Source organism: Phalacrocorax aristotelis, chromosome 26, assembly GCF_949628215.1.
Source record: "Phalacrocorax aristotelis chromosome 26, bGulAri2.1, whole genome shotgun sequence".
Classification (NCBI taxonomy): domain Eukaryota; kingdom Metazoa; phylum Chordata; class Aves; order Suliformes; family Phalacrocoracidae; genus Phalacrocorax; species Phalacrocorax aristotelis.
This window is the reverse complement of record NC_134301.1, coordinates 389,117-403,677: the sequence shown is the minus strand read 5'-3', so window position 1 is coordinate 403,677 and position 14,561 is coordinate 389,117. Positions and strand designations below refer to the sequence as shown.

The 14,561-nt window shown below is 58.0% G+C and overlaps 1 protein-coding gene across 1 annotated transcript; it reads left to right on the top strand.

Annotated features, from left to right (window-relative positions):
- Positions 1 to 552: 552 nt before the first annotated feature.
- On the top strand, positions 553 to 13,348 carry LOC142048612 (electroneutral sodium bicarbonate exchanger 1-like). Its single transcript, XM_075075677.1, has 24 exons — positions 553 to 646; positions 1,075 to 1,203; positions 1,644 to 1,779; positions 1,995 to 2,155; positions 3,087 to 3,275; positions 3,384 to 3,472; positions 3,605 to 3,762; positions 4,137 to 4,224; positions 4,829 to 4,975; positions 5,159 to 5,250; positions 5,694 to 5,868; positions 6,019 to 6,152; positions 6,748 to 6,993; positions 7,098 to 7,203; positions 8,127 to 8,288; positions 8,511 to 8,624; positions 8,989 to 9,150; positions 9,750 to 10,001; positions 10,787 to 10,855; positions 11,393 to 11,566; positions 11,668 to 11,805; positions 12,263 to 12,360; positions 12,868 to 12,972; positions 13,224 to 13,348. The coding sequence occupies exons 2-23, from the start codon at positions 1,104 to 1,106 to the stop codon at positions 12,953 to 12,955; spliced, it is 3,078 nt and encodes a 1,025-aa protein (XP_074931778.1). The 5' UTR covers positions 553 to 646; positions 1,075 to 1,103; the 3' UTR covers positions 12,956 to 12,972; positions 13,224 to 13,348.
- The last annotated feature ends 1,213 nt before the right edge of the window (positions 13,349 to 14,561 follow it).

Sequence of the window (14,561 nt, the reverse complement as noted above, 5' to 3'; positions counted from 1 at the left end):
CTGTGCGGGGCACGGAGGCAAAGTGGTTTCTGAGAGAGAAGGAGACTTTCCCTGTGTCGCCCGCTTTGGGGCGTTTGGAAGCTGCGACTCCCAAATCCCACTGTGACACCCGCAGAACGCGCTCGAGCCTGCGGATTTATTTCAGTTGCGCTTTTACCTCATCAATTCAATAGTCCCAAAGCTTCCCCTTTGTGCCTCGAAGGTCGTTGGGCACCACTGAAAAGAGTCCGGCCCCATCGTCCTGACACCTGCCCTTCAGATATTTATAAGCACTGATGAGATCCCCGCGCAGCCTCCTCTTCTGCGGCTGAACAGACCCAGGTCTCTCAGCCTTTCCTCCCAAGGGAGATGCTCCAGCCCCTGAGCATCTTGGCAGGTCTGCGCTGGCCTTGCTCGAGCAGCTCCCGGCCCTTCTTGAAGCGGGGGCCGTGCCTGGAGGAGGAGGAGGCAGGCAGAGGCGTGATGCCCGTGGAGTTGCCCAGGCGCAGGGGTGGATGGTGGCCGGGGGCCCGTAGGGAGCTCTCCACAGCCAGCCCCAACTTTCCCCTTCTCGTTGCTGAGCAGAGGCATGACGAAGAGGCGGTCATTGACCAGGGAAGAACGAGCACCGTCGCCAATATTCACTATGAGAAGGAGGAGCTGGAAGGTGAGGCTCTGCTGAGCCCCTGCTAGAGGGGCCGCCAGCCCAGCACGTTTTCCCCTTGCACAAAATCCCTACAAGGTGCCTTGCTCGGTGTCGCGTCACGTGCAGCAGGACGTGCCGGGCTTCTCACTAAAACAGCAGAGCGACCTTCTGTCGCTGCTTCATGAGCAAGTCTGCGTGTTGTCCAGCCGAGGCTGGAGGTGGAGAAGGGGTTTGGTACTTTCAGGGCACTTTGATGAGCCGGAGCCGTCACTTGTTGCTCTGTTTCTGCCAAGTTTGAGGAAAATAGGCTTGGGAAAAGGAGGTCCCGCGACAATCAAATTCAGAGAAGTCGGTGCTTCTCCTGGGATTTAAGCATGGCTTCGAGAGGCACCGGCCGCATCGACCGTTGCTGCGATGCCGAAAGTGCTGCCAATGGTGCTTTTTCGCAGGCCACCGGACCCTGTACGTGGGCGTGCGGATGCCGCTGGGGAGGCAGAGCCACCGGCATCACCGACCCCACAGCCAGAAGCCACGGGAACGGGAGAAGGACTCTGCCCTGACGGAGCCGGGCTACCGCTGTAAGTGCCGCCGCAGCGTTCCCTGAGCTCCTCGGGGCTACTTGGGTGCTGGGGTCTTCTGCAAGCAGTGCCTGGGGCTGGTTTGAGTGATGTGCTGTTCTCCCGAGGGAAAGTGGCGTTATTTAGCAAGACCCTCTTTTTCCGCAACTTTTCTCAAGTTTGTAAGGCAGTTAAATGCCTAATGGGTTTAGGCTCGCCTTCCTTAGAGGGATCCCGGGTTTAAAAGTGGGAACGTGGGGCAGGAGAGCTGCCCGTCGTTGTGCAGAGGTGGAGCAGATGCTTCTCCGTGGCTGCGTGCAAGGCCAGGCAGAGGCAGGGGAGAGGGGCGAGCCCAGTATTTCTGGCTGAGCTGGTGCCAGGCCGATGGCCCCTTTGGATGTGAGCGTGACGGGCCGTATTGAGGCATGGTAACGGGACGGGGCTTTGTCTTCTGCCCCCAGACACCCCATCCCAGCGGGTGCAGTTCATCCTTGGGACCGAGGAGGATGAGCAGCACGTCCCCCATGACTTGTTCAGCGAGCTGGATGAGATCTGCGTGAAAGAGGGGGAAGGTGCTGAGTGGAAGGAAAGGGCAAGGTAAATGCCTGCTGCGGGCGCGGTGGGAGAGGGGTCCCCACGCTGGCGGCGCCCCTGGGCTCCGCTTTCCTCTCTGCGGGACGGAAGGAGCTTTGGCAGCTGCAGGTGCCGATGGGAGGAGTCGCCTCCTCTTGCTGCCCCGTAGCTCTAGGAAAGGCCTTGCAGAGCCGGGGCTGTTTGCTTGCAATGGGGCTGATGGCACCCGCTGTCCGCAGGTGGCTGAAGTTTGAGGAGGACGTGGAAGACGGCGGCGAGCGCTGGAGCAAGCCCTACGTGGCCACGCTGTCCTTGCACAGCCTCTTTGAGCTGAGGAGCTGCATCACCAAGGGCACGGTGCTGCTGGACGTTTGTGCCAACAGCATCGAAGAGATTGCAGGTACCGTGGGCGCCACATCCCTCCGGGAAGGGCCGAGCTCGGCCACGTTCACTCCCAAATCGAGCCCTGCCCCAGCGGCGGGTCCTTTTCCAGAAGCCCCACTGGGTTTTTAAGTCATGGGTTGGGTTTGGATGTAGCCTGGGCGTGCAACAGTCGCACCAGCTTTTTCTTCCCATACGGGATCCTTTTGAGAGCAATTTGTGGGGTTGCAGAAGCGATTAGAGAATATTCTGCAGCCAAACAGGAGTGTGTGTGAGGGCGTAACAGGCTGCTCTTAGAAATACGGCGTCTGCGTAGGAGCTGAACCTCCTTAAATCAACTCTTTCTTACAAGCCGTTTCCTCACATTCTTTGTTTTCCCCTTTGCCTTCTTAACATGCCGGGATTGAAGGGGTTTAAAGGCAGGGCTTACCTGGCAGATGCCCAAGCAGTGTCTGTTTGTGGGGAAGGTAACTGAAGTTGACTGAGAAAGCGGCTCTGGAGAACTGATCTGTGACTGGGAGGTCTCCATTCAGCCCTTTCAGGAGGTGCAGGAGCCGGAGCCGTTCTTAGCACATTTCTCCCTGGGCTTGGCAAATTGCAGTCGATCGGCCAAGGAAGCTCTGGGAGAGCCTGTGCTCTAGATTGCCTAGAATTGGGTTAGGTGCGCAGAGTCAGACAGAAAGGCCAGGTCTGGCCAGAAAGAGGCATTGGTTAGAACGGGAAATACTTATCTTTGCAGAGGGCTGAATAAGCGCTTTGATGGCGTCTTTTAGCGCAGGAAAAGTCTTGCTTTCGTTGCAAAGGCTGAACTGTATGAAAACGTCTTGCTAAGCAAGGCTGAGCCCTGCTTAGGGTATCCTGCGTGGCGCAGCCTTCTCCAGGGGCTGCGGGGGTCGGGACTTGGCGGGGGTTTCTTCTCTGCCGGCTTGATTTCCCTTTGCTGTCCCCAGATATGATCCTGGGCCAGCAAGAAGAGTCCGCCGAGTTTGACGAGGGCGTGCGGGCAAAAGTTCGAGAAGTGCTTCTGAAGAAGCATCACCACCAGAACGAGAAGAAAAGAAACAACCTTCTCCCCATCGTCTGCTCGTTTGCTGATGTGAGCAAGAAGCAGTCGGACCCGCACCTCCTCGACAAGCCAGGTGAGGGCTTCTGCCGGGCTTTGGCCCCGTGAGACTTGTCCTGAAAAAGGAGAAGCGTCGCACTTGCTCCTTGTCCGTCTTTCTGAGTGTCTTTCCTTTTCCTGCCAGCCCAAACACTCACCCCTCACCCTTCTGCCACCGCTGCGGAAGCTAAAAATGGGGTGAGCCACGAGAGCAGCGCGATGGATTTAAGCAAGGTGAGACGCTTGTGGCTTTCTGACGCCTTTAGGCGCAGATTTGCTCTTGCAAACGGGGCCGCAGAGTGTGCTGTAGAGTGCTGTGGGCTTTGGGTTTGGGGGAAGGGCCTGAACATGGCTTGTCGTGCCCAGGCGGAGCAGCACTTCATGAAGAAGATTCCCACCGGTGCTGAAGCGTCCAACGTGCTTGTAGGAGAGCTGGATTTCCTTCGCCAGCCCATCGTGGCATTCGTCCGCCTGACCCCGGCTGTCCTCCTCTCGGGCCTGATGGAAGTTCCCATCCCCACAAGGTCTGCGTGAGGAGCACAAAGCTTTTCTTTTCCAAACCCCCAAGAACACAACACCCAGTTGCGTGCATCAGTTTGGTGTCCCGAGGGAACGCGGGCAGTGGGAGCAAGCACGTTTCTCCCACTCCCATCTCCTCACCCTCATTTCTCCCTTCCCTGCTGGATCTTTGAAAGCCCTTGGCCAATTTTAATGAGAGTTGGCCCAAAACTGAAATTTGCCACCATCGGTTGTGATGAATTTCAAATGCATGGCGGAGGCGGTGAGCCTCTGTGTCCCGTCTCGAGCCGTGCTCTGGGCTGGCAGCTCCCGGGCATTCCCTGGGGTGCCCTTTGAGCAAGGACACGTTCTTCTCCCTCACTTTGTTCCTCTTGCCCAGGTTCCTGTTTGTTTTGCTTGGACCGGAAGGAAAAGCCCATCAGTACCATGAGATCGGCAGGTCCATGGCTACTCTCATGACGGATGAGGTGCGAGGAGATAAGAGATGCCTCTGGGTTGTTTTGGGCTTCCTTCCCTTTTCCCTGTGTCCGAGGCAGCGAGGAAGAGGCTTTGCTGTCCCAGCTGCCCACAGCTTTCCAGAGAGCCCACCCTTTGCTGGCGCCCCAAAGCAAACCTGTGGATTTGCACCCCCCACCACCCCCTGGAGGCTGAAATCCCACTGGGTGCATCCTGTGGCTCGTCCTTCTCCCCGGGTTCCCCAGCACGCTGTCCCCAGCGGTGGCATTGCCAGGGCCAGCCAAACGTCTCCCCTTTAAGCCAAAGGGTGTGGTGTGCCTTGGGGGCCGGGGGCCTTGTGGAAGAGATGAGTCCAAGTACCACGATGGACGGGTTTTTCCTCTTGGGGGAATATTTCCTGCCGTTTCCAGCAGGAAACGTGGGGGAAACCTGATGGAGTTGGAGACGTCCCTGCTCACGGCAGGGGGTTGGACTCGATGGCCTCGAAAGGTCCCTTCCAACCCGCACCGGTCTGCGGTTCTAGGGAAGTTGTTGTGCATTTAGCCAAGGGCTTATTGCGCTGGTTAGGGCGTGCGAGATGGGTTCTCCTCTCAGCAGGTTGTCTCCCCTCGGCAGGTTTTCCACGACGTTGCCTACAAAGCCAAGAACCGGGCTGACCTCGTGGCTGGCGTCGACGAGTTTCTGGATCAGGTCACGGTCTTGCCACCAGGAGAGTGGGATCCGTCGATCCGAATCGAGCCCCCCAAAAACGTCCCTTCGCAGGTGGGTGCTGCGGCCGAGGGGGATGCGAGGGGGAGGGGCAGGACGGCGGCACGGCTGGGGATGGTGCTCAGAGGCCCCAAGTTACGAGGTCCCAGTTTGACCCAGTCACACACCTGGACCAGAAGCAAAGCAAGCCCGTGGTGACAAATACGACTCTTCATTATCTTATTTGGATTTGAACAGGAAAAAAGGAAGGTGCCAGGAGCTCTTGGTGACAGTGCTTCTCACAGCGAGCCGGAGAAACACGGTGGTCCTGAACTGGAGCGGACGGGAAGGTGGGAGCTGTGATAGTTTGGGTTTTTTTCCTGTTTGCCTCTGAAATCTGAGCATGCAGCTCCTGCCCAGCAGGATTTAGGGGTTAGTGAAGGGGCCAGGTGGGAGATGTGGGCAGCTGAGCTGAGCCACAGCATCACTGCACACAAGGTTTCTTGCTTTGGGGTGGAAGCAGATGTGTAAATAGCTCCAGGCAGAGCTCTGCTGCTTCGGAAAGCAAGGGCCTGTTGCAAGAAGAGAGGATAGGCTCCCGGGTTATTTCCTTTCTCTTGTTGTTGGAGGGATTGTTTGGGGAGCGTCAGTTTTTGCTGGGTCTAAAATGGGTAAAGGAGACTGCTGCTTCTTAGCCATGAGAGCTCTTCTGTGCCTGCGAGCGTCCTTTTGCAGCAGGGACAACTCCATGGGCTCTTCCAGGAAACGAGTCTCTTTTTTTCCCTTCCTCCAGGCTCTTTGGAGGTTTGATCCTGGACGTGAAGCGAAAGGCCCCGTGGTTCTGGAGCGACTTTCGGGATGGTCTGAGGCTGCAGTGTCTGGCGTCCTTCCTCTTCCTCTACTGTGCCTGCATGTCCCCTGTCATCACCTTTGGGGGGCTGCTGGGGGAGGCGACCAATGGCCACATAGTGAGCACCTCTCTCTGTTGGGTGGCATGGGGGAGGATGAAACTCTCGCAAAAGTCCTTGCTGCGGGGAATTTGCTTTGGGTTTGGGGGTGTTTCCCCCCTCCCCTGCTAATGATTTACGTATTCACGGCTGCCTCTCTTCCCCGGCCAGAGTGCCATGGAGTCGCTGCTGGGCGCATCCATGACCGGCGTGGTGTATTCCCTCTTTGCTGGGCAGCCTCTCACCATCCTCGGGAGCACCGGACCCGTCCTTGTGTTTGAGAAGATCCTTTACAAGTTCTGCAAGTAAGGCTGGCTGCCGCGGCTGGGTGCTGCGAGAGCCTTTGCAAGAAGGCAGCCATGGAGCAAAGATGGTTTTGTCGGTGGCAGTTGTTAGATTGAAGTTGTTTTCTGTGTTTTGATGATTGTATTGAAAAGCAGGACCTTTTCATGTGAAATGGGGGTTGTCCAGGACAATCCTTTGGTTGGGATGACTTGGATCCTTATTGCCCTGTTAGTGCAATTGCACTTCTATTGAGCCCCAACTCGCTGGCAGCAGATGACTGGGTGCAAACCCAGCCGGGGTTGGTGTTGGGGCGTCGGGGTGATGCGGCAGAACACCACCTTCCACCACAGGGCCCTGACCTCCGTTAGCTTCCAGGGCGTTAACCCAAGATAATTGCTAAATGGTGATAAGGGAAGAATTGGCCGCCTCCTGCGGGTCCCCCCCCTGCACCACAGCCCTGAGGCCGCCCGTAGCAGAACAGGGCAAGTGCATTTACCATCCCCAGCCTTGACACGCTCTTGAATCGCTGCCGATTTTCCCCGAAGGAAGGCAGGCAGGCACAGCTCGGAGCGTCTTGCTGGCCTCTGCACCCTTCTTTTTCTGTTGGTTTCCCAGGGAGTACAAGCTCTCCTATCTCTGTCTGCGGGCGTGCATCGGGCTGTGGACTGCCGCCTTCTGCATGGTGCTGGTGGCCACCGACGCCAGCTCTTTGGTGTGCTACATCACCCGCTTCACCGAAGAAGCCTTCGCCTCCCTCATCTGCGTCATCTTCATCTACGAGGCTCTGGAGAAGCTGAGTCACCTGCGAGAGACCTACCCTGTGCACATGCACAGCCAGCTCGACCTCCTCACCCTCTACTCGTGGGTTTTTTGTCCTCCTGAAACGCCGCTGCCCCTTGGCAGGAGCTCAGGGTTGCGCCTCCGTCGTCTTTCCCTTACCCCTGCCTTGGCTTCTCTCCTCCCAGCTGTAAGTGTGAGGCACCGACCCATCCCAGCAACGAAACCCTGCGCTTCTGGGAGAGCAACAAGATCAACGTGTCCGGTATCGCCTGGGAAAACCTCACGGTGACTGTAAGTGGCCCGAGCCACTGCTTCCTCGCGCCGCGGTCACGGGCTCAGGGGCATTTGCACGGTGCAAGAGTCAGAGGCCTTCCGGTGCTGATGGGCTTCCAGCTGTGCTGGTGCTGCTCTGAAAAGTCACGGCTTCAGTCTGATGGGGGGGTTTAACCTGCTTGGTCCTGCGAAGGAGAGTCTGCCTTGTCCCGGCCACCTGGTCCCCAGCACTGTGGGGAATAACTGTCCTCCTCAAGCCTGTTGCAGGACAGTGTTTCCGCCCGGGAGCGAGGTTAAGTGGGTGGTTTGATTCTTGGAGCAGTTGGAGGACTTGAGTTCATGCTGGAAGGGAGTCATTGGCTTCCTGAAGTGGTTCCTAATACCTGCAGGCCTGGCTTGCTCACCCAGCGTGTCTGTAGGCGCAGGCATGAATTTGCATGTCTGAGCAGTCTCTCGGGCTGTTGTTGCTGGAAGCAGAGCTCAGGCACAGGGTGGGGGGCTCGTATGGGCGTCTTCATCCCCTCTCGGCCGTGTCCTGGGAGCCCTGCCCTGGGAAGGGACGCTTTGCCTCTTCTCCCTTCCTGTCGCGTCTGTCTCAGCCCTCCTGCCCTGTTCCCTTGCCCTGTCCCCAAGAGCTGCCAGCACGTCCTTCCCCTCCGGTGTCACCTCCAGCCGTGGTTACCTGCCATTCAAGCGGAGGATGTGGTGTGGCTCTGTGGCGTGGTGTCCCGTCACAGCTCCTCTCTCCGCTCTCCTCTGTGCAGTTGAATGTGTCGCTTGTTCAGGAGGTGCTGCTGCTGCTGGTTACCTAGAAATCTCCGTGGGCAGCAGCAGTTACAGGGTCGTGGCTCTTGGCCCAAGAGCCTCACAACCCCCCGGTTCCCCGAGGTTTCCTTGCCGCACGGGCACTGCCTTTGTGCGCTGACGCTCTGTTTTGGCAGGAATGTCGGTATTTGCACGGCGAGTTTCAAGGAGCTGCCTGTGGGCGCGATGGCCCCTACGCACCTAATGTCCTCTTGTGGTGCTGCATCCTCTTCTTCTCCACCTTTGTCCTGTCGAGCTTGCTGAAGAAGTTCAAAACCAGCCGTTACTTCCCAAGCAGAGTAGGTAGAAGCTGGTTGCCAGCAGCAGTCTCCACGCTCTTTTCCCCAGACGGCTCTCCTGGAGCACTCGGCTGTATTTGCCACCGCTTGGTCGAGCTGGGAAACGTTGCCCTTGAAGGCCAAGCCCTCCATCGGCTGGGCTGTCCCTCACGCAGCTCCATGAGTGCAAAACCACTGTAGCATTTCCGACCTGCCCCTTTCAGCTCTGGTTTCTTGCCCCAGGTACGGGCCACAGTGAGCGACTTTGCCGTTTTCCTCACCATCGTCATCATGGTGCTCATTGACTTGGTGACTGGGATCCCGTCCCCGAAGCTCCATGTGCCCCATGTGTTCAAGGTAAGGGGGTGTTTTGGCGCGGAGCTGTTTGCGGCCCCTGGGGATGCCACAAGGTGGTGGCAGGGCAGGGCAGGACGGGGCTGAGTCTGGAGGAGATGCGGGTGGTGTGAGCATCTCCTCTTCCACCTCCGAGCGCATCCTTTCCTTGTGGGAACGAGAAGACGGCCCCGGCGCTCTGGAGACGCGCAGGAGAAGCAGCTGTAGGTGCTGGCAAAGAGGCCGCTGGCACTGCTGAACCCCCTGGGAGAGGGTGACTTGAAGCCAGGGCTGGGAGCTGCTCTGCCCCAGGGCTGGAGGGGAAACTGAAAGGCAGTGAGGCGGCTGGGCTGGGAGAGGATCGTGACATGCGTGTGCTTTGTCGCAGCCGACCAGAGATGACCGCGGGTGGTTCATCAGCCCCATCGGCCCCAACCCGTGGTGGACGGTGCCGGCTGCGCTCATCCCAGCTCTGCTCTGCACCATCCTGATCTTCATGGACCAGCAGATCACGGCTGTTATTGTCAACAGGAAGGAGCACAGGCTGAAGGTAAGGGGCTGCAAGAGATGAGCCCGTCCCCAGCCCACTGTGGGCTGCAGGAGTGGGGAGAAGCTCCTATTCCAAAAGCTTTGGGAAGGCGTTGGTGTGGGACGAGGTCGGGCTGTGTGGCAGGATGCTCTCCTGGGTTACTGATGACACGGGGAGCAAAGGGCAGGGGAGGGGAGGTGGGCAATCTTTCGGAGCAGCAAATCAGTCGGGGAGCAAGAGAGAGGAGGGCTTTTGTTTGAAAATGCCAGCGGCAGCTGGGGGAAGGAATCGTTCTGAAGAGCTGCCAGGGATAGCTCAGAGTCGCATCTTCTTTGCAAGTGGTGGCAATTTCTCTGTGAATGAAGAGAAAAAGTCGTTTTATGTCTTTTTTGTGAGAAGTCGATATCACGCAGACTCTCGCAATCTGCTTTGTCTGAGCCCCTGTCAGATTTCCATGCGAGGGGCTTGCGCAGAGACTGGCTACATCCTGATTTGTTTCCAATCCTTGCTTTAAATTTTCAAGAAGCTGACTTCAGCTCAGTAGGGTGGGAGCGTGACTTGCGACGTTGTCGTTGCTCTTCTGCTGTGGGACACTCTGCCTCTTGCTTTGCTCCCTGCAGAAAGGATGCGGGTACCACCTGGACCTTTTTGTGGTGGCCGTGATGCTCGGGGTGTGCTCCGTGATGGGGCTGCCCTGGTTTGTGGCTGCCACCGTCCTGTCCGTCACCCATGTGAACAGCCTCAAAGTAGAGTCTGACTGCTCAGCTCCCGGGGAGCAACCCAAGTTTTTGGGGATACGAGAGCAGAGAGTCACTGGCTTGATGATCTTTGTGCTCATGGGCTGCTCCGTCTTCTTCACTTCTGTGTTAAAGGTAAGAGGAAAATGGAAAACACCCAACAACCACGTGCTTTTGGGGGGTTCTGAAAAACAAGAGTCCCCCCTTCCCAGGCCTGAGTAGTTGTGGAGCAGAGGAGGAGGTGAATCCCAGCCCTTGGGGCTTGACCGGCGGTGGGAACCAGCCTCGGTCACGCTTTCCAGCCCTTCAGGCCCCAGTGTGCTGCGCTCTCGGCAAGCGAGCACGACGACCGCTTTAATGTTCAGGCGTCTTTCAGGCCCACCCGTGTTCGTGGGTTACAATTAGGCGCGTTCCGAGCAGTACCTCTGCTCCCTTTCAAACAGGCAGCACCTTCTCGGTGGCGATTGGCTCCCGCAAGCGCCTCAGAACAGCCATTCCAAGTAGCCAAACACGCCAAAATGGTCCCCGAGGGCTTCCTTGCGTGTTCCTCCCACAAAATAATGCCGTCTCTAGGCTAAAAGGAGGCCCAGCGCCTTTGCGCGTTGCCACAAGAACACGTAGAAATGGTTTTCTACCGTCACAGAGCGCGGTACGCGGTAGCACGGGTGAAGTGACCTCTTTTCCTCCCACCTCTCTGGAAGAGAGGCTTATTGTGACAAAAGGGAACTCAGACGTTCAGCCTGAAGCAGAGCGTTGGCTCCCTCGCACGCACAAAATCTCTCCCGGTTAAAGTCCGACCCACCTCCAAGCCCGTGGGAGCTGCAGAGCTTTGGGCAACTTCAGGCAGTGCCCGTAGAAGAGAGTGGTAAGAGTGAAAATGTGATGGAGAACAGAACGGAGGATTCCATTCTTGTTTTCAGTTCATCCCAATGCCTGTGCTTTACGGCGTCTTCCTCTACATGGGTGTGTCGTCCCTCAGAGGAATTCAGGTACGGGCTCTGTTACAGCGCGCGGCACGTCTGCTCCCTGGTATTTCCCGGCCGTAGGAGCGGGCAGAAAGCAGTGGCGTGGGAAAACACCTCTCCGGGAGCAAGCGCTGAAAGTGTTTTGTGTGAGCAGCAGCTCGGGGGAGGCCCAGGAGGGGTGTAGGGCTGGGGGAGCGGGCACGGTCAGGGCTCTCTGTGTCACGGCTTAGGGCAGGTCGGGCTTTGGTGAGGTGGAAGCGGGGGAATTCAGTGCCAAGGGAAGGCAGTTTCTGCCACCGGTGGAAATCCTTGCCGGGGGATTGGGTGGGCCAAGAAATGCCGCCGAGAGAAGACCGTGGACTCCTTGCAATGTGGTGGGCAGCTCTGGCGGGCAAGCTGGGTGGAGCGAAGGGCAACTGGGGGCTGCTCCCAGGAGGAAGCGAGTGGGCTCCGCGATCTCTCCTTGCAAGCGAGACCCTGAGAACTGCCTCCGCGTCTCCACGGGGCCAGAAACCTTCCGCAGTCCCACGGTGGCAACTTTTCCCCCTTGGCTTTTTGCAGTTCTTCGATCGCTTGAAGCTGTTCTGGATGCTGGCGAAACACCAGCCGGATTTCGTCTACCTGCGGCACGTGCCCTTGCGAAAGGTGCATTTCTTCACCGCCATCCAGCTGATCTGCCTCGTCCTGCTCTGGGGCATCAAGGCGTCCCGTGCCGCCATCATCTTTCCCATGATGGTAAGAGCCGCTGCCGGTGTCGGCAGCGGGAGGTTTGCAGCGTTGGAGGGAGATGTAGCGTCGCCTCTGGCCTCACCGCATCTTCCCTCTTCCTCACAAAGGTGTTGGCTCTCGTTTTTGTGCGCAAAGCGATGGATTTCTGCTTCTCCAAGCGAGAGCTCAGCTTTCTGGATGACCTGATGCCAGAAAGCAAGAAGCAGAGGTTGGGCGACGCCAAAACCGAAGCCCAAGAAGAAGAGGTAATGCTTGCTGGGGGCTCGGGGCCGGTCGTCTCCCTTGGGCTGTGAGATGGCCTCTTTCTGTCCCAGCTGGTCTTGAAATGTTGGGGGAGGAGCAGAACGCAATAGAAATAGATCCCAATAGCCCAGATCCCACAGCTTCAGCGTGTCTTTCCCTGAATTAGCAGTGAGCTTAACACTTGAGTGAGGGAGAATTTTAAAAAGTAGTCTTTGAGGAAAAAAGGTGAGGAAGATGATGATGATGATGATGATGATACTCACGGTGGGAAGATTTGCTGCTAATAGTGTTTTTAACCCTTGCAAAAGGTTTGGAGCGGAGGTCGATACCCTGCTGCACTAAGAGCTGAAGCTGCCATGGGTCCCAAGGAGAGGGCACATGCAGCGCTTTTACCGCCTGGTGTGTTTCTCTCCACTTTGGTCACAGACGGAGAAATTGATTTGTCCCTTTTTACGCCAGGAGTCCCAGAAGACGATGGCAGCTGCTGCTGCAAATTCCGTTCAGCTGGAACTGGGGGAGACCAGCGGCTTGGATATCCCACAGCAACCCAGTGACAGGTAAAGCCCCGTGGAGGCCCAGGGCCCCTGGCAGGATGGATCTGCAGGGGTTTGGCCCAATTTTCTCCACTTGCCTCTTTCCTGAGCATCCCTTAGGCACCAGCAGTCAGCTTGGGGGGAAAATCAGGGCTGCAGGAGGCGATGGCAGGGCTCTGCCTCCAAGCAGAGTGGCTGCACAGCTCACGTTTGAGCCCGGGCACCCTCATCGTCAGGGACTTTACGCAGCTGGAGAGCCTCGTGCTTCCAGCTGAGGAGCTGCAGGCATGATCTGTAGCAGCAGTGGCTTAGGAGCCCGCTCCAGGGCTGCGCAGCAGCGAGAGCCGTTGCACGGAGCCGTTGCTCTGCAGCTCTCGGGCTCGCCTCCCAAACCTCCTCACGCGGCAAAGGCCCCTGTGCTTGTGCTGAGCTTTGCTCCTCCGAGCCCCCCTGTTCCTCTCGCCGATGCTAACGCACTTGGTGCCGTCAGTTCCCAGAATCACGCGTTGCCCTGGGCAATATTTATTGCAGGGCTGATCCTTCGGAGATTAATATCTCAGAGGAGATGTCCAACACGACCGTGTGGAAGGCGCTGACGATGAAGAGGGAAACGCTCTGACTCTGGGGAGGAAAGAGGTAAAGGCTGGCCCGTGAGTGCGACCGTGCTCCTCTGCGGCGACGGCGCGTGCCTACGGCTGTGCCGTGCTCTGGCCAGCACTGCCGAGCGAGCCCTGGGCACAGGCAGCAGGGGCCGTGGCATGCAAACCAGCTCCTCCCTGCCGGGCTGGTGCCACACACGGGGCTGAATCGGCAGCAGCCGGCCGCTCTGGCGCTGACGACGCTCTCCCTCTTCTTCTCTTTCCCCCTGCCCCGGTTTTCACGACTAGGAATGTTGACTCTGAAGGAGAGGAGTGAGAACGTGACTGCGGGATGTGCCGACGCAGGCCCGGGGAGAAACCGCTTCCCTTCAGCCGGAGGATTCCCATTAAAGCCATGCAGATGTTGTCGGTTACCCTGGGGGTGCTTCAGGCGTTCGGTATCTCCAGAGCAGCAAAGTGAGGGGCGCATCACAGTCCGTGGGAGCTGGGTGTCGTTACGCCTCCGTGTGTACGTGCGTGTGTTGGTGCGGTTTTGTAGTGGTCGAGGGGCTGCTACCGCTCCCTCATTCAGGGCTATTTTTTCAGTCTCCAATTCCTCCTCGCCTTTCTCTTTTCTCCAAATATAAACTCTGAATGTACACAAACACCTTCTGTGAGGTGTGACGTGTTCTGCGCTTGCCTCTTCGTCCCAAAAAGGTTCGTGCTCTGGCTCGGGCTCCTCCCTTGAGTTCACTCCGGCGTCTCTCCCTGGGCCGAGAGGGACACCCTCCGTGGCGGGGCAGCGGAAGGACCCTCCGAGCAGTTGGGCCCAGGCGAAGGACGAGCATTTGCTGCCTGCGCTCCAGTTCCGCCCCCTTTGGTTCTTTTTTTGACTTCTCGCCTTTGCTTTGGCTCTGCCGTCGACCGGGAAGGTGCAAAGTGCAGAAATGCCCCCTTCTTGTTCCCTGGCTGTCACCTGAATGGAAGGGAGCACTGAACATGGAGCGCCTTGAGTGCAGCGTGTGGTCATGGGAGCGGGCAGGTGAGGCGTGGGGCTCTGCGCCCCGGGGCTGTCCCCTGCCTTGTTCCGCCGCTTCCCTGCCTTTTACCTCCCGGGGACTCTGTGTGGTTTCTTCTTCACCCCTGTCCTTGCAAAGCCTTTTCTCTCACAGGGAGGGACGAGCCAGGAGGGAAGCGGGCAGGTGCTTTTTCCCTCCTGCCTTTCCCTTCCTGCGGCTTTGCAGGAAGAAGCCATCAAGCAGAGCTGGTTGTTGTGCTCCCTTCGCAGTCCGGGGGGTTGCTGGGCCGTGGTGTCACCCCCGGCACGCGCGGTCGGGTCGGGCGGCTCTGGAGCCTGGGAGGAGAGGAGGACCCGGAAGAAAAGGTGCCCTTGCATCCCTGTGCCTCGCTGTGGGCTCAGCACGGGCTCCAGGCTCTTGGCATCTGCAGGCGGTGCCCCATGCCCAGCTGGGACGGGGCCGCACCCCCTCCTGCCGTTGGCTTCTCCCATCCGCTGCGGGAGCCTTTTCGTGCATCGACCCAACCCGAGATGCCAACGGCAGGTTGTCGCTCCTTGCAAAGGGGAGCGAAAATGAAGATGAGTGAGGTTATAGAAAATATACAGTTGATATAAATACAAAATGGCTC

Bases quoted from the DNA above. Each gene is read 5' to 3' on its own strand.
- LOC142048612 (XM_075075677.1), top strand. From the start codon at position 1,104: ATGCCGCTGGGGAGGCAGAGCCACCGGCATCACCGACCCCACAGCCAG. The intron at 7,204-8,126 runs GTAAGTGGCCCG...CTGTTTTGGCAG, and splicing joins GGGAAAACCTCACGGTGACT to GAATGTCGGTATTTGCACGG. The intron at 8,289-8,510 runs GTAGGTAGAAGC...TTCTTGCCCCAG, and splicing joins GCCGTTACTTCCCAAGCAGA to GTACGGGCCACAGTGAGCGA.